The sequence below is a fragment of the Chiloscyllium plagiosum genome, unplaced genomic scaffold (assembly GCF_037043375.1).
Source record: "Chiloscyllium plagiosum isolate Xiang-an unplaced genomic scaffold, Cpla_swu_hap1 HiC_scaffold_3, whole genome shotgun sequence".
In the NCBI taxonomy this organism is placed as follows: domain Eukaryota; kingdom Metazoa; phylum Chordata; class Chondrichthyes; order Orectolobiformes; family Hemiscylliidae; genus Chiloscyllium; species Chiloscyllium plagiosum.
Window position 1 is genome coordinate 111,157,310 of NW_028270141.1, and position 19,777 is coordinate 111,177,086.

General features: G+C 39.3%; 1 protein-coding gene across 2 annotated transcripts in view; it reads right to left on the reverse strand.

Annotated features, from left to right (window-relative positions):
• The window catches only part of cyb5r4 (cytochrome b5 reductase 4), a 104,477-nt gene that overhangs the window by 11,453 nt on the left and 73,247 nt on the right, over positions 1 to 19,777 (reverse strand). Inside the window, exons 13-15 of one of the 2 annotated variants that reach the window (XM_043687004.2) lie at positions 19,234 to 19,381; positions 10,013 to 10,099; positions 4,375 to 7,028 (exon numbers count right to left, since the gene is read on the reverse strand). In XM_043687004.2, coding sequence (XP_043542939.2) covers positions 6,959 to 7,028; positions 10,013 to 10,099; positions 19,234 to 19,381 — 305 coding nt within the window. In that variant the 3' untranslated portion in view covers positions 4,375 to 6,958. Of the gene's footprint in view, positions 1 to 4,374; positions 7,029 to 10,012; positions 10,100 to 19,233; positions 19,382 to 19,777 lie in introns of those variants that run through there. The other variant, XM_043687000.2, reaches the window with a different exon arrangement.

Below are 19,777 nucleotides of genomic sequence, written 5' to 3' on the forward strand. Positions count from 1 at the left end.
CATACATTCAAGATGATCAGAGGATTAGATAGGCTAGACAGTGAAAGTCTTTTTCCTAAGATGGTGACGTCAGCTTGTACAAGGGGGCATAACTACAAATTGAAGTTTGATAGATTTAAGACAGATGTCAGAGGCAGGTTCTTTACTCAGAGAGTGGTAAGGGGGTGGAATGCCCTATCTGCCAACATAGTTAATTCAGCCACATTAGGGAGATTTAAACAATACTTGGATAAGCACATGGATGATGATGGGGACGAGCTGAGAATAGTTCACAGGTCAGCACAACACTGAGGGCCTGCTCTGCACTGTATTGTTCTATGAGTCCACACTAACTCTATCCCTGCAATCCACCTTAGTCTACACACACTTCAACACTACAGGGCAATTAAGCATGGCCAATCCATGTAACCTGAACATCTTTGGACTATGGGAGGAAACTGCAGCAGCTCCACGCAGACACAGGGAGAATGTGCAAACTCTACACAGACAGGTGTGCAAGGGTGGAAGTTAACCCAGGTTCCTGGTGCTGTGAGGCAGCAGTGTTAACCACTGAGCCACCATGCTGCCTGTATATGCAACCAACTGCATGGCTCAACTTAGTGTTGGTGTCAATATCTCGTGCAATGACTTGAAACCTGGCTTCTCAGATTGAAAGTCTGATCATCTACTGACTGAGCTAACCTGGCTCCCAACAGTCAGTTTCTATCTTAATCACTTAAACAGCATCATTCATCCACTTTATGGCAACATTTTATTCTGGTTTGCACAAGTCCTTATTCCACTCTGGAATCCTGTTTTTGTGAAGGTACCACAAATCTATTGGTGGAATTGTACATCTTGGGTGGAATATAGGCAACACATGCATCTGCAGGTACGTGTGCTAACTGCAAGTTGAAATTGTTTCAGATGTCAGTGGGCAAATTATTTTCTAAGTAGCTTTGCTGAGTTTTGCAGGGGAATGTTTGAAGCTCAATGCAAGAACAGAAATAAGTAGTTCATTAATTTCTCTATCTCTACATCCAAAGCTGTGTGATCTCTCATAGCCACTGTATTTAAGGAACTGCTTTTACATTTATTTCCTTATAATATTTATTGATGCATAATCCCCAGATTTAAAAAACATGAAATAGGAGTAGGTGCAGGCCATTTGGCCCTTTGAGCCTGTTCTACCATTCAATATGATCATGGCTGATCATCCAACTCAGTACCCTGTTTCAGATGCAACACAGTTTTCAATATAAATTCCAAAAGAAACATATTTTGACGAATATTCTTTTTTAAATTAGCAATTGACACTTGCGATCAATTGGGTGCGGTGAATTGCTATATGGTATGTCTGAAAGTCAACTTTTATGCTGGCTAAATAAGTCTGCAAAGCACTGACGATATTGCTTGATATAATACATGCAAATTAAGTTGCTGTGTTGATTTCTATGAGGTACAGTTAGCTGTCATTTGAGAGATTAATGGATGTGTTTTGGTTGTGGTTGTGGTAGTGTTTTGCTGTGTATAATATTCATTGTACATAACCCACCAGAAGCAAAATTGTGTTTGCTATTCACTTTAAAAGGGTGAAGGTATGTTAATTAATTTTTCAATATTTGGGTGATGAAAACAACAGCCCAAGAAGTTTTGAAGTGGCTTTTACGCTACACCTTCCAGGGGCATTTGGACTGAGAACCTGGCATAATGGGGTAAATGCCACATTAAATGGAGAAACTAACAAAAAGACTGGGCCTTTTCTCAGTATGATACTAAGCAAACAAAGTAAAACTGCACCACAATCCACTCATATACCCACCATGACCAAAACAAACATCATGATCAGCAAAGAGAATTTCTTTTTACTTAACCTAGTAATCACATGGCATTCTCACTGAGCAACATGGAGTTAATGTTAATTATGCTCACTATAATGGCAATTCTCAGTCATTCAGTTTAAAATCAATTCACAAAACAATTGTGTACAAAACAATTCACCTTAAATTGAACCTAATCTCCAAATAACTCAACAATGTCTGATTAACAACTTTAGAAAAATAATGAGATGGCTATTTTGGTCTCTCTGATACACAGTGGCTTATTCCCTTGGGGTCAGAACATATGCAACTCACTTAAACTCAATGGGAGGAGATTGGGACTGTGAGACCTGCATCCTGTCTACAGGTTGGGTGTTAGACTTATGACAGGCATCACTCATTTCACCAGAAATAAACATAAAATTATATCTCGCCAAACACGCCATTCCTTTTACAAAGAACGCCAGTAGCTCAGTCATAATGACACTTGCCATCGTTATGCAAGCTTTCATGAATGATTTCATCTGTTAATGACAGCACTAGGAAACACATATGCAAGTCACTTTATTATCCAGCAGTTGCAAATGATCTACTTTAACTGATTAAGCATTCAGCAAAGAGAATGAAGTCAGGACTGGGATTTAGATAGATAGTACGATGGCACAGAGGTAGTTCTGATGACTTAACGTAGAAGTAGGGTTGCATAACTTGCATTCCAGAACACAAAAGAAAGCCAAATTAAATACATTCTTTCAAGACAGGAATTAGCCAAAGGACTGAAGAGTTGCAATTGCTAATAATGCTTTAAGAAAAAAGAAAAAATGTTGGTAATTATTCAGATTAGCTTTATGTCAGGAGTAAGGAAACCACTAGGGGCTGAAATAATAGCTCATTGTTGATTTGTTAGAAAGTCATCCAATAATGAGGGATACGGTAGCTTAGCAGGCTAGCAACCCAAGGTCGTAGCAAGCTCAAGATTCAATCAAGCAAAACTTGTACATGTAGGCTAAAAAAAACTAACCATGACAGTTTCCAGGGTGTTATAAAATCCACATGGCTCACTAATGGCTTTCAAAATGGGACCTGCAATCTCCTTTGCGTCTGGGCTTTGTTTCTTTTTTAAAATACTTTGGTGGGATACAGGTACTACTGATTTTTTGCCAATCTTAATTGTCCCTGATTTCAGTGACAAGTCATTTCAGAGGGCAGTTGAGAGTTAACTCAGGGCAACTGGTAAAATTTGAATTCTGTAAAAAATCTGGGGTTAAAAATCTAGCCTAAGCAGGATAACCTAATCACTGCCTTATAATGTACAATTCCCAGAACAACCTGCCAATTCAGCAGAAATCTGTCAGAAGACTGGCATCCCTGTCACTTTGTACCCAGGTATCCAGGCAAGTGTTGGAAATCCAGCGTAGCCCCTTATCAGCAATATCATGACACAGCAGCCACAAAAATCACATTGCTCAAGACACATACTTTGCCTGGCTGACGCTTGCTTGCACTCCAATTCTCTCATACCAGTCACTATTTAACCACCAAACCTCACCGCTTACTTGTCTTCAGCTATATTCTGTCTAATCATCCCCTCTCAGTCACTGTCATTCTATCTCCAGAGGGCTCTGGGGAACTGCAGTTTGTCATTGTCTAGTAGGAGAAAATCAAATACAGATAAGCAGTTGGACAAATCCAAACATTAGCTTTTATTTACAGCCAGCAAAAGTGAAGACAAGCAAAATTAATAGAGGCTGCAGTATACCAAACAAAGCAAATTCTGCCATCATGACTGATGATAAATGCTGCCCCCTCCAAGTCAGCTCTGATGAAGTCATTAGATTCAACATTACGTTGCTCTCTCTCCATGGATGCTGCCTGATCTACTATGATCTCCAGCCTTTTTTGTTTTTAGTTCACAATCCATGATGGTCTGCTACACTCAACTATTACCTACTGGCAGTGGGTGCCAATTAGACTCTGTCTGGCTTTAGCACCTTATGCAGCTGAGCTCCGTCATGCACAAGGAGAGTTTCCTGCACCCAAATGTCCTCATTGTACTGCTCCTGTTTTCTCAGTTCTTTGGAATCTATCACATTGCCTTATCGCCTGTTCAAAAAGTGCAGAGCATATCCGGCTGATACGGTATGATGTTTCTGGACTATACTGGAGAGCGCCCCCACTTCAAGTCTGGTCGAAGCAGTGGAATCATATCTTCAACAGCCCTATCTGCTCTACCACAGCCCTGATCACAGAATGTACACCAAGTTGGTGAAGGGGCCACATCAACTGAGTGACCAGCATATTACATTTATAAAAATAGGAATGCCTGTTGTGCTCCAACCTCTTCCCCATCCATGATCCACATATGCCACATCTACCAACTAGAACATGAAACATATAAAGTTAAAAATCACACAACACCAGGTTATAGTCCAACAGGTTTAATTGGAAGCACTAGCTTTCTGAGAGCTGCTCCTTCATCAGGTGGTTGATGAAAGAACAGCGCTCCAAAAGCTAGTGCTTCCAAATAAACTTGTTGGACTATAACCTGGTGTTGTGTGATTTTTAACTTTGTACACCCAGTCCAACATCGGTGTCTCCAAATCAAGAAACTTGTAGTTGAATTCAGTGGAGTCCATTATAATACTAACATGGCATTTAATGAAGCAATGTTCCCTTCCTCCCAAAGCACTCTCAGAAGCTCCACAAGAGATGGGATGCTTTTGGCCAGCATTCACCTCTTTTTAAGTCATTGCCACTAACTTCTACATTTTGACATGCTAAAGTAAAATTTACAAGCAGCAATGGCATGGTGCAAATTGCATTTGACCAGCGTTTGAACCCGAAGAATGTTAATTCTGCATGCACTACAAATGGGCAAAGGAATTATTATTTGGCAAATATCAAATGCCAATGTGTGCTGTTTAGGAGTGCACGTGGCTGGTGTCCCTGGACTGCATTCGAGATGCTGTTTTGTGCTGAGCAACATGGAGGGTCTTCATGGCTGAGATCACCACATTAGGAGCACAGTTAAGTTGCTTTGGATCTGGAGTCAAATGGAAGCCAGCCCAGGAAAGGATAGCAGTTTCCTTCTGTAAAGAACATTAATGAACCAGATGTGTTTTATAACAATTGCCATATGGTTGTAATTAAGCTACTTCATTATTCCAGATTTGTTTTATTTAAATTACATAAGATTCTGAATGGTCTTGACAATTTGGATGTGGAAAGGTTGTCTCCTCTTGTTGGTCAGTCTAGATATAGGTGGCATTGCTTTAAAATTAGTGATCACTCTTTTAGGACAGATGCAGAGCAGGTTTGCTTTCTTTGAGGATTAAGTGAATTTGGAAATCTCTACTTGAGAAAGTGATTTATGGTCATTAAGTATATTTCAGACAGAAATGGATGGATTCTTGTTAAGCAAGCAAATTTAGGGTTATCTGAGCACAGTTAAGTATCACCAACATTGCGGTGGGTCTCAAGTCAGATGTAGCCAGACAAGGTAAGGAGTGTTGAATTTGAAACAAAGACAGATTAGCCTTGTTTTACCTGAATGGCAGAATGGGTCTGCGGACCCAAATGATATACTTCTGCTCTTATTCACATTTACATACATTTGTAAATTCTGCTGTCTAATGTGAATGTACTGATTAGTTGCTCAACTGCATATACACTAGAATGCAATCTTGCTACCTCTAGTATTTCATTGCCTATGTTGTGGCTGCAACCAATTGTGTCCTGAGTTAACATTTAAGATAATCAAAACTTTACCGAGCGATTCATTCTGAACATAATGCTTGATCCAACTGTCCCAGATGATCGATCGTGTTGAAGTTACTAATTTTGTTGAAGTAGAACAACATAGGAACATTAAGCAATGGTGAAGTGCATTACACTTCTTTTGCAATTACTGTGCTTTGTTTGACACCGGAACATATGAAGTGTTTTCAAACATATTCAAAGAAATAGTTTCCATAAACACAACAAACAAGTGTCTTTAGATTGATTTCAATCTCTGCTAACATAGCCAGATGAAAGAACTTTGTCATGTGATGCAGCTTTCTAAACACTTATTACATATTTACTCAGGTTTTAGAACTGAGCAGATTGCTGCTCACCAGTCTGAATTAACCTCCAGCATAGGGCAGCTTTTGAAATGTGAATCACAAAGAGTAATAATATTGAAAGGTTTATAATTATTTTTTAAGACAGTTTTTGCATGCATTTTACCTTACGATCAAGCATAAATCCTGGTATAGGTCAAATCTAAGAAATAGCTTCACCCAAATTTCATTGATCTTGATTCTAAAGACACCTCTTTTCGGAATCTAGGTACAACATTAAATACTGGTTTATGGTGCAAATGGATATAAAAAAATCTTAATGGGTTATGGGATGTCCATAAAAAATATTGTGACATTAAATTATATTGAGTAAATTTGGACCTATACAGAGCATTGTGCACTTTATTTAAAATATTGTGTTTGAATGGGAACTATATTTATTTGGGTAGTTTAGATTAAACTACCTGTACACGGAGAGAAAGCAGTAGCAGAGAGCGTCATTGTTATTTTTTCCTCTTGTGTTTGATCATGTTGCCGAAATCTTTTTCCACAGGCACATCTCTACACAGCAACCAAATCCAGCTCCAATTCATTCTAAATCGATTCCAGTTTAAATTCTAAATTCCTGTTTTGGATTCACCGCTATCTTTGAAATATTCAGTGTTGCTGCTTTCATTTTGAGATTCAGCCGAGTCATTGCTTGATTTGCTGATTCTTGGATAATGGAAAAAATCAGTAATTTAGCCTGGATCCTGCATGGCTGGCTTACAGCATTGAAGTGATGTGCAGAATTATTGATACAGACATGTTTATCGAGAGACAGAATTAGAGAGAAAGGCATTGAGTGGGGCAGTGGGTGTGAGGTAAATAGAAAGGGTGCAGTGTGAGATAGATGGAATTGGAAAGGAGAGAAAGAGAGAGAGAGAGAGAGATGGACTTAGAAAGCAGCCTTTTTTTCTTTTTTTGCTTTCTGCTATACTAATTTTAGTACAAAAATAAACTGGCATGCTACAATATTTTCACTAATGACACAAAAAATGGTGCTGCCTGTCCATTGATGCTGATGATGAGTCATTCTTTTTATATAGTGAGTCACAGTTAGTAATGATGACCTTTCCATCTGCAGTTCAGAATTAGTTCTTGCACTCTGTCTCCAAGCAATGAATCTCTAATTTTAAAAATGAAGTAAGAAGCATGTTAACCATCTTGAATTGTATGTGAAGAACCAAGTATCTTTCTCTGTCAGACTGATATCTAAATGGAATATGTACATTGCAAGATAAAATTTTCAGTTTACAAGCACAACCCACATAAACACCTTATAAGCCACAAAGAAAACTGTTTTTTGACACAATACCACTGCTGAGATTTGAGATTATTTGTTACATGGTAATCACATAATTTTCAGTCTGCAGATCAAATGAATATAAAATTCAGTCCACAAAATAATATTAAGTAGCTCTTCCTATCAATACGACAGGGATTGATATTAAAAGTACACCGTATTACAAGGAAATCACAGGATTAAACAAAAAGTAAAACACTTCAAATGCAAAGAGTTTAGACATCAATTGTTTACAATTGAAATCTGTATTCCTGAGCTCAATATACCTTTGGACCAGCATATTTATTCTTATTTACTCGTGGGATGTGGGCTTCACTGGCTGGCCAGCATTTATTGCCTGTCCCTAGTTGCTGGAGAAGGTGGTGGCAAGCTGCCTTCTTGAACTGCTGTCGTTCATGTCCCGTAGGTGGACCCATAACACCCTTAGGGAAGGAATTCCAGGAATTTGAGCCAGTGAAACTCATGGAATGGCAAATGTTTCCAAATTAGGACGGTGAGTGGCTTGGAGGGGAACTTGAAAATGTTCCCACATATCTGCTGCCCTTGTCATTCTACGTGGAAGTGGCCTTGGACTTGGAAGTGCTGTCGAAGGTTCTTTGCTGAATTTCTATCTTGCAGATAGTACTCACAGCTGCAACTGAAGGTCACTGGTGGAAGGAGTGCATACTTATGGATGTGGGGTCAATCATGCAGGCTGCTTTGTCTTGGATGGTGTCAAGTTTTTTTTTGAGTACTGTTGGAGCTGCACCCATCCAGGCAAGTGGTGAGTATTCCATCACACTCCTGAATCGTGCCTTTTAAATAGCAGACAAGCTTTGGACAATAAGTGAGTGAGTTACTCATTGCCGTATTCCTAACTGCTCTTGTAGACACTGTGTTTATGTGTTGAGTCCAACTGAATTTCTGGTCAATGGTAACCTGCAATGATTTTGATAGTGAGGAATTCAGTGATAGTAACACCACTGAATGTCAAGGGGTAGTCATTAGATTGTCCCCTTTTGGAGGTGGTCATTGACTGGTTTGGATGTGGAACGAACGTTACTTGCCTCTTGTCAGTCCAAACCTGGATGCTGTCCACATCTTGTTGCATTTGAGTATGGACTGCTTCAGTATCTGAGAAGTTATGGTGCTGAACATTATGTAATCATCAACAAACATCCCCACTTCTGACTTAAGATAGAGGGAAAGTCATTGCTGAAGCAGCAGAGGATGGTTGGGCTTAGGACACTAATCTGCTGAACTCCTGGAGCTGAGATGAGTGACCTCCAACAATCACAGCCATTGTCCTATATATCAAGCATGACTCCAACCGGTGGAGAGTTTGCTGGATAAGGCTGAGATGAATTATTCACTCAGCACTTCTGGCTGAAGATTGCTGCAAATGCTTCAGTCTTATCTTTCGGCACTGATGTGTTGAGCTCTTCCATCACTGAAGATGGAGGTAATTGTGTAGCTTCTTCCTTCATTAAGTTGTTTAATTGTCCACCAGTATTCACAACTGGATATGGCAAGACTGCTGGGCTTAGACCTCATCCATTGATTGTGGGATCATTTAGCTCTCTATCACTTGCTGCTAATGCTGCTTGGCACTCAAGTACTCCTGTTGGTAGCTTCACCATGTTGATACCTTATTCTGAGGTATGCCTGGTGCTGCTCCTGCATTCGCCTTCCGCATTCTCCATTGAACCAGGGTTGATCTCCTGGGACAATTTCTTTTTAAATTTACTCATGGGACATGAGTGTAACTGGTTGGCCTATTCGTAGTTGCCTTTGAGAAGACGGTTGAGCTGCCTTCTTGAATCACTGCAGTCCATGTGCTGCAGATTGACCCACAATGCCCTAAGGGAGGGAATTCCTGGATTTTGACCCAGCAATACTGAAGGAAAGCGATATATTTCCAAAGCAGGAAGGTGAGTGGTTTGGAGGAGAACTTGCAGGTGGTGGCGTTCCCATGTTTCTGCTGCCCTTGTCCTTTTAGATAGGAAGTGGTCATGGGATTGGAAGATGCTGTTTAAGGATCTTTGGTGAATTTCTTCATTCATCTTGTAGGTAGTACACTCTGCTGCTACTGAGTGTTGGTGGTGGAGGGAGTGGATGCTGATGGATATGGTACCAATCAAGTATTTTGCCTTGTCCTTGATGTCAAGCCTCTTGAGTGTTGTTGGAGCTGCACCCATTCAGGCAAGTAGATCGTAATATTTGAGAGGGATATGCTGGCCATGAAATTGCCGATTCTGCTGGAGTACAATTCAGCCTAATGGCTGCCCAGTCTCGAGTTGCTAGATCTGTTTGAAGTCAGTCCTATTTTAGCATAGTGAAAGTGCTATAGAACATTAAGGTGGACATTCTCCATATGAGAGTGAGACTTCATCTCCAGAAATACTGTGCGGTGGCTACTTTTACTGAAACTGTCATGAACAGATGCATATGTAGACAGCAGACTGATAAGGATGAGATTGAGTAAGCTTTTCCTCTTGTTAGTTCTGTCACCTGCTACCGCAGACCCAGGCTAGCAGCTGTGTCCTTCAGGACCCAACCAGCTCGATCAGTAGTGTTGCTGCCGAGCCACTCTTGGTGGTGGACATTGAAATTCCCCAACCCAGAGCACATTTTGCACTCTTGCCACCCTTAGTGTTTCCTCTAAGTGTTGTTCAACTACAAGTACTTACATTAGAACCAAAGAGTAATCAACATATATTTCATAGCAAGAAATCATTGGGCCTGGCTGTTTGTTTAATCTCACACTCCCAGAAATACGTCACTTTAATTCGACTGGCAAAGACACTTCGGTGTAAACTCTTTGTTACCTTTTGTCTTTTAAGGCTAACTGGTCTAATTGATCCCTCCACAAGATATCCTCTTCTGTCTTGTTAAAGAACAGCAATTGTAGTTTCCTGAAACAAAACAAAAGCATCATTGAAAGATTCCACTTTTTGTACTTTGTTCTAATCACTATTAGACAAAAAAGGTTGTCTTAATGAAAATATTTTTTTTAAACCCAGAAGGATAGCATAAATAATATCAGCCAACAATGAGCCCCAATCATCTCCAAGGCAAGATGTAAACTCTGCTCTCCTTGTAATAATGAAAAGCAAGATGCATCCTTGTAATGGAGTGGCTGTAGGGGAACATGGAAGAATGTGTAATACTTAATTGTTCTCAATGTTTGAACAGCTACAGTATGGAATTTTGAACAATTAATAGAAAACAACAAAATGGGGAAATCACCTGTTGCTCAATAATACCAATGCATTCTTCACGTATTGATAGCCACTTCAAGGAACAGAACAGATCTCAAGAATTGGAACAGGAGGGGGGCATTTGGACGGTCAAATTTGCACCATTATTCAATATAATCTGAGAGGAATATATGCTTGAGAGATGTGAAGCTACAATTCCATTTTCATGTCATCATGACTCCCTTGTCATCAAAAGTCTAGTTAATTCAGCCTTGAATATATTCACTTACCCAGACTCCACTACTCTCTAGCGAACAGATTGACAACTCTGTGATAGAAAATGTTTCTCTTCATTGCAGTCTTAAATGGGAACTTTCTAATTTTTAGACATTGTGGCGAGTCTAGAATTAGAGGACATAGGGATAAAAAACCTCAGCATTCACACTTGCAAATTTCCTCAGGATCTCACATGTTTCAATAAGACAATTTTGCATGCTTCTAAATGCTAATGGGAAAAGTTCCACCCTGCTTTTATTATAAGATAACTCCTCATTTCAGGAATCAGACAACTAAAGCTTCTCTACAGTGTTTTTAATAGTCATATCCTTTGTTAACCAAGAAGGCCAAAACTGTATGCAGCACTCCAGATGTAGTAATACTTCCCTACCTTTTTATTCTATTGCCCTCGCAATAAATGTCAATATTCCATTTGTCTTCCTGATCACTTGCTCTACCTATAGAAAATATTTTTGAAATTTATGTACCAGGACACCCAAATGCTTCCATACCACAAAGTTCTACACTTTCTCTCTGCATTAAATAATAATGCACACATGTTTCTTCCTATTCTTTCTGCTAAAATGGACAAGTTCACATTTTACCATATTTCATTCCACCTGACAAACCTTTGCACATTCGATGAACCTACCTAAATCTCTTTGTAGACTTTATATCTTTTACGCAATTTACTTTTCTGTTTTTATGGATTATCAAATTTGGCAACCAAGCATTTTCTACCATCATCCAAGTAATTAATATAGGTAGGTAGGGGTTTATTGTTAAAATAGTATTTGAAAAGTCACATCTGATTGAAGGTTGCCATATGTCATCGACGCTAACCAGGAGACAAATTTTCATCTTCAGTTTGGAAACTAGGAATTCAGCCATTTCCTGGTGTTGTGGTCCCAACTTCTAAAAGCTGGGCCACACTGACAGAAAAGTTTGGTTGCCAGAATGCAGATGCAGGCTGGAATGGGCTGCTGCACCCTGAGGGAGGTGTGAATGGTGAAGCTGGAAAGTTAGAACGCTTTGTCTGATTGCTCAAACATCAGGCCAACTCTACTCATGGTTGGTAGGTCCTTCTGCACTCATAACTCAGCTCCTACACACCTACATACCCTCTTATATCTCCCATTTACCTTCCAAGCCTCCCTCACCCAATATGCACTAGGTACACAATCAAAATGCCATATACTAACCTTGGCACGTCATGAAAATGTTCATGAAACAATAATAACTAACCAATCAAAAATTCCTTGGAAAAATATTGCTCCTCTTACATTCTCATAAAATTATCAAACTAAAATCAAACCATCTGCTGATACAGTTGAAAAATGGTTCCATTATGAATGCTCACTTGAGCTCCAAGTGACATTGTGCAATCAGCTACCTGGTGACTGTTTACATAACTTCAAGGACACAGATAGCTTTGTTTATTTTGCAGTTTTACTAGCTTTTAGTAAGTTTATATTTCTTTGAAATAGTTTTTCAATGCTGGTATATTTCAACAAAATTACAATATATTAATCAAATTAAGAACTTCTTCAACAGAAATTACACCCAGAGTTATTTAACAGCTTTATGATAATATAAGGAGGAAACATTTTTCAAAGGGGTTTTTGAATGAATGATTTTTTTAAAAATTTCATGATTGTCAAAACTTACCAGCATTATTATATGATTTTTAGGTTCTGCACCTACTACATAATAAAAGAGTACCTCGAAGACTCAGCAGATAACAGGATATTAAGTCATTGTGATAGTCAAACCACATATTAATATCAGATTCTTGATAAAGTAGAACGCAGAAGAGTATCAAAGAAAGGAGTCTAATGTATCTGTAAACCCTGGTGCCCATAAATTTAATGATCTCTTCTTTTTTTGTGGACAGAGCCCTATGATCTGTCCTTGCACTGAAAATGTATTGAAACCAAACAGCACGGTAGCTCAGCGGTTAGCACTGCTGCCTCACAGTGCCAGGGACCCGGGTTCAATTCCCGCCTCAGGCAACTGTGGTGTGGAGTTTGCACGTTCTCCCAGTGTCTGCGTGGGTTTCTTCCGGGTGCTCCGGTTTCCTCCCACAGTCCAAAGATGTGCAGGTTAGGTGAATCGGCCATGCTAAATTGCCCAAAGTGTTAGGCGCAGGGGTAAATGTAGGGGAATGGGTCTAGGTGGGCTGCTCTTCAGAGGGTTGGTGTGGACTTGTTGGGCCGAAGGGCCTGTTTCCACACTGTAGGGAATCTAATCTAATCTAAACTTCAGTTGTGACAGCTTAAGCTACTAATTAAATAATTCCTGATTCAACAGCAGGCATTCCCTGTGATCCCCAAACTGATTTATCTGGCATGGTTTTCAGATTCTGCTAATCCAGGAATCCACCCACCCACAAAAAAAGCAATGATAGGGAAACTCAAATTTGCAGCAGGTATTTAGATAGTGAACCTGAAACAGGTCACAACCTGCCACCTTCTCAACCGAGCAAAAATAGCGAGTGAATGAAATCAGTGGAAAAGTTTAAAAGCATAGCCCCACATTACTCCTGTTGCATTCTCCCAATTCCCATTTGCTCAGGATCAGGGAATGTAAATTTAGTTGTGTGTGACACTTAATGGTGATTTGAAAAGTTTGATTACCTTAGCAATAAGTTTGTTGGTTAGATATTAACAGGTGTAGTTGAAGGAAAGAGTATTCTTCTAAACATCGAAACAAAAATCCCATTTCCTGCAATTGGTAGTTGTGTAATGTATTTCAATTTGAGTATTATTAAATAAACGAAGATAATAAAGACAAGGAAGAAAACTGAAGACTTTTATATTGGATATATGCTCAAATTTCCATTTACAAACCATAAAACATAGAGGTGCTTGAAATTGCATGGGTAAAAGCAACTCAAAAAAATTGAAACAAGTTTGTACTTTGGTATTTTGAATCAGAGCTGAGAAGCTATATACCTCCCTTTGAGAGTGAAAAGTGAAGGGAAACAGAAAGAAAGATTGACTGGCATAAATGTTTCATGTATGTCACAGAGCAGGGACAATTGGGCTGCAGCAATTATCTGAAGATAGTACAAATTCAGATGTGTGACATACCATGACAGGAGATCTCCTGGTAAGTTTAGCTACAAGGAAAAGCAGACATCACTGATGGACCATTATTGGACTTCTGTGGGAAGTCATATCTCCATTAAATAAAAACACTGCCATGCCAACATCCAGTATATGGGTTTTCAACTGGCAACATAAATCAAACCATTTATTTAAATAAATGTTTTTGTAAACGAAGGCTTTTAAATTTGAAATAAGGAATGGTTTAAGAAAATGTAATATCTTACGAAGCAAATTTTAAAAGACTGCTTTTATTGTGAATGCCACCACTAGCTGGCATATCGATGGCACATATGCACAAAGACAGCTTGCAGCTGGTTGAAAGAAGGTGACATTATCAACATGATCACAATGGAATCAAACTCCTGATTGCCAAACTCCTGATTGCCAACATGTCACCTCCTGCTGCAATCACTGTTAAAAATATTTCAGTACAAAATTTAGAATTTTGAAAGAGGTCCTTAGACCTGAGAGATTTGTGCAATGAGATGTCGCCCAGAATTTAGTGAGACTTTCCTTTTTCCCAGTTGTTGTAAATACTGACCAGAAAGGACCATTTTCACATTACATGCAGCTCTGTTAGGTAATGGGTTTCTGATGTCTAGTGTTTAAAAATGTTGGATAAAAATAATGGGCTGTGTCACTGGGGACAGGAGGCTCTCTTTTTAACAGGAAGAAAGCTCGTCAGGTTAAACACAGTTTAACAGATTGGCCACAACATCTGCACATGTGCAAATGAATCCTGACAAAAGCACCATATCACCACAAAGTGGCGTCACTGGCCCTTTTATTGGGGTAAAGAAAAATATTATGACAGAATGAGAGAAGGCAGAATGTTTTTTATTTTATGTCAAATTGTGTTGAACTTAGCAATTTAGTTTTAACTATACCTCAAGTAATAACAATATTCTAAAACAGTCAGAGTAAGAACATTTGTGAAAATTATAAAAGTAACTGTCTGACTGAATTTCGCCAATGGTAACCACTTGAAAACATCAGAGTCGAGAGTGTGGTGCTAGAAAAGCACAGCAGGTCAGGCAGTATCTGAGGAGCAGGAGAATCAACATTTCGGGCATAAGCCCTTCATCAGGAACATGCACAACACAATGAATATATCCTCAATGTGAAAGCAGGACGAAATTTAGTTTGAATCATTGGAAATGATAATTCTCGTCTTAAAGAATAAAGATTACTATTTCTGTTAATGTCCTGCAGCATTCTTCTGATTCTATTAACCCTGTTGTTTTAATGATACTGCAGCTGAAATTTGTTCCTGGTTTTCTAAGAAGAAGCAGAATTTAAAACAAGAACTCATTAAAACAAAGTGCTTTTGCCCGAATCATTGATTCTCCTGCTCCTCAGATGCTGCCTGACCTGCTGTGCTTTTCCAGTACCACACTCTCAACTCTGATCTCCAGCATCTGCAGTCCTCACTTTCTCCTACTTGAAAACACAGGTTGACAACTGCACAGAGGATTTTTTGAACATAATTTAAAAGACCAACAAAGGTTAGCCTCTGAAATAACTCATAATATTAAATTTCAAGTTATTACAGAGATGATTGCCAGCTTTCATCCGTTATCTCATTTTTCAAAATGGTAATTGAAAATGATGTGAATTTTGGCTAGATTGTCATTCCTTTCAACAAGTATATAGAAAACCAGCTTGTTAATTTAATCCCTGAGAGAAAAGTACTTGAACACGTCAGAAAAACCTGTGGCTGTGTGAAATTGTGTTGCAGCTTTGAATTTAAAAGATATTCCTTGCATGGGTCAAACTATGATTAAAATTTTGAAATACAGTTGGTTCAGATTGACGGCCATCTATCTGAACAGTTAACTATCCCTTTGAAAGGATTTTGCATGACCTGCTAAATGTTTCCAACATTATATGGCTTTATGTCAGATTTCTGCAGTACTTTGCAGAAGTACTTCTTTTAATGAGTCCTTCTTTTAAATTCTGCTGCTTCTTAGAAAACCAGGAACAATTTGCAGCTCAGGATCATTCAAGCAATAGGGTTAATAGAATCAGAAGAAAGCTGCAGGACATTAACAGAAATAGTAACCTTTATCATTTAAGATGAGAATTATTATTTTCAATGATTCAAACTAAAGTTCGTCCTGCTTTCATGTTGAGGATATCGTCATTGCGTTGTGCAAAATGAAAGATGCAGAACAGCTCTAATTGCACAAATTCTGGATTAGTGGTGCTGGAAGAGCACAGCAATTCAGGCAGCATCCGAGGACAGGCAAAATCGACGTTTCGGGCAAAAGCTCTTCATCAGGAATAATGAAGGGCTTTGGCCCGAAACGTCGATTTTGCCTGTCCTCGGATGCTGCCTGAATTGCTGTGCTCTTCCAGCACCACTAATCCAGAATCTGGTTTCCAGCATCTGCAGTCATTGTTTTTACCTCTAATTGCACAAAACCAAGCATCCAGTATACATTGAGAGCCAGCAGCAGCAGCAGCAGCAGAATTGTTTCCACTATATCTATAACCCAATGGCCCATAAAAGTCTTCACGCTGCCATGACCAGTAAACTAGGGGCATCAATTCTGTTTCAGTCAGGAGCAGCAGGTGCCAACCGAATGAATTTACAAGTTAAGATTACACAGATGCAAAACTGCAAAAATGGTATGCAACAAAAATAACCAAATGATACTGCAAACAACAGATCAGGCAAAATCTCTGAAGTCCTGCTGTATCCAGTCTAAAATAACATTGGGCCATTGAACAACAAAGCTGGAGAAGGGGTTTTTCACCCTCAATGATGGTGGAGACCAGCTCATTGGTACAAAAGACAAGGCAGCATATTTTGCAATCATCTTCAGACTGAAATGCTGATGACCTACTTTAGCCTTTTCATGTGAGATCACAATCCAGCTGATCAGATTTACTCTGACTACCATGTCTGAACTCCCAACTGTCAACATCCTGGGGCCACCAGTGACCAGAAATTTACTGGAATCAGTCATAGAGATGCAAAGAATGGAACCAAACACTTCAGTCCAACTCGTCCATACTGACCAGATATTCTAAATTAATCTAGTCTCATTTTCCAGCACTTGGCCTATATCCCTCTAAACCCTTCCTATTCACATACCCATCCAGATGCCTTTTAAACATTGTAATTGTACCAGCCTTCACCACTTCCTCTGGCAGCTCATTCCATACATGCATTACCTTCTGTGTCAAAAAGTTGCCCCTTAGATCCCTTTTAAATCTTTCCCCTCTCACCCTAAACCTATGTCCTCTAGCTCTGGACTCCCCCCTCCCCCCCCCCCCCCACACACACCTCAGTGAAGACCTTGTCTATTTACCCTATCAATTATCCTTCATAATTTTATAAACCACTATAAGGTTACCCCTCAGCCTCTGACACTTCAGGGAACTGCAGGTTAAAAGATATCAATTCTGAATCGATTAACTTGCTTCCTGACCACCTGAAACCTGTTTACCACCTACAAGGCACAAGAAGTTTAGCCCCATCTGGGAAGATGAGGCCTACTTGACTGACCACCTTTCATCACCTCAAGCATTCACCAGTGCACAGCGACAGCATTATGTTCCAGGTATAAATGCATTGCAGCAACTTGCTTTGCCTCCAACCTGTGACTAGGATAAGGGTAGCAGAACACCATCCTGATTTGGGTCTATGCATCACAAGGCAAAAATCCTAAAACCACCTATACATCTGTAGCAATTTAAGGCGGCAAATCACTAACTCAAGTGTAATTCAGAATGGGCAATAAATATTGGCCTTGTCAGGAAGACCCACGGCCCATTAACAAATTAAAAACTCCAATATCTCATTTGTTCATTTCTAATGCTTGATTGCACCCCTCCTAATTTATACATTCTGCAACTTTATACTCTACAATGTTCTTACACTCAACACTGTTACTGTTGTGTTCCTTCAACCTGTTCCGGGCATTCTTTAATGTGCTGCCACATTCATGTTCACAAACATTCTCCATCAGGCTGGTAAGTGATTTGACAGCTTATTTCTGGCCACATTGTTAGTTGCTATACACTGTGCCTGCGAATTGGTCTGCAGAATTCTTTTTCACTTTTTCGTTTGCAATGATGTTAATTTTATGCCTCAAACCAATATTCCCTTCTCCAAAGCAGCTTTTAATTATACAGAAACTAACTTGTTCAATTCGGTATTCTTGCTTCAGGCATCCAAAATTGTCACACTTGGATGGCCGTTTTGTTCCCCACATGAGAAAGAGAAACCACGAAATGGCAAAGAAGAGAATTTGAGAGGGAACAAGCAGATGAAATAGGAGTCAAATAGAGAGTGAGAGTGTGCGGATTAGAGTGGTGCTGGAAAAACACAGCAGGTCAGGCAGCATCTGAGGAGCAGGAAAATCGACATTCCGGGCAAAAGTCCTTCATCAGGAATGAAGACAGGGAGTCTCCGGATGGAGAGATAAATGGGAGAGGGGCGTAGCTGGGGAGAAGGTAGCCAAGAGTACAATAGGCGGATGGCGGTGGGGATGAAGGTGATAGGTCAGAGAGGAGGGTGGAGCGGATAGGTGGGAAAGAAGATTGGCAGGTTGGACAGGTCATGAGGATTTTGCCTAGTGAGAGTGTGTGGCCAAGTGTACAAACCAAGCATGTAAGAAAGTGAAAACCAAAAATCCAAAAGCAACAAATTCCTTCTGCTCTCTACTGGTTAGAATATGTTGTCTTCACATTGTTTAGGAATATGGTGATGAACTAGATTCAGCTTCCGTATGCAACATCCTGGGGGATACCATTGACAAGTAATTGAATTGGACGTCATTTAAATACTAGATCAGAGCTAGGAATTCTGCAGTGAATAACTCACCTCCTCTTTAACTTAGATTTAGCTAAAGGTCATTTTTTTTAAGCTTAGATTTAGCTAAAGGTCACTCTAATTTCTAATTTTGTATTTATAATTATGAGCCCACAAGATGCTCTGCAATAATCACCAAGGCTCCTTTGTCAGCATCTTCTAAACCCCCAACTCTACTATCTAAAAGAATAAGAGCAGCAGAAGCATGAGAACACCACCAACTGCAAGTTGCCCTCTTGGCCGCACATCATCCTGACTTGAAACTATATCTCTATTCCCTCCCCTATTGTTATAGGGTCAAAATCCTTGAACTCTCCACCAAACAGCATTGTGTATATCACATACACCAAGAATAGCAGCAGCTCAAGATGGCCCAATGCCACTTTCTCCAGCACAACTCGACAGGGCAATAAATGCTGGCCGAACAGCAACACCCATATGCCATAAGCAAATAAAAAGAAGACACCCTGTTAGATTTCCAATGATAATATAACATTACACTGGATTTCAATCTCACAAGTATAACATCACATTAATGTAGATTGGTCTGAACAAAATGAAACATGCAGAGGCAGCATTCTGGAGTACCTGAAATTAATTACACTTTAACTTAATCTAGAAATCAAAATGATCCAATTTACCTGAAAGAAGGAATTTTCAAAGCAAAGTTTATCAGTTTGATCATTGGAGTGAAGCCTGTACCAGCGGCCAATAGAATGAGCTCAGTTATTCCTTCAAGTTGTGATTGTTTGAAGTTACCTTCTGGGCTACTCACAGATATACAGTCTCCTTCAGATAAAATACAGCAACAAATTAATGAGGAAAAGTATTATCAAAATAATATATTGTTAATTTAGAAATAACTAGCAATGTTCTGCCTTTTAAGATAAAGCTACCTCATTAAAGAACTAATTATGATTAATTTCTCTGTTAAAGTTTAATCACAATTAATCTTTCGAATTAATCACATAATTGCTGTACCTACTTAATTTGTTTGTTTTATTACATGGAATTGAAAAAAATGAAAAATTCCAAACAAAACTATTACAAGTACTTAGTTATTCATTTGTGGGACATGGAAGTGCTGACAGGCCAGAATTTTTTATTACCCTCTTTGCTCTTGAGAAGGTGGTAGTGAACTGCCTTCTTGAACCACTGCAGTCCATGTGCTGTGGGTTGACCCAC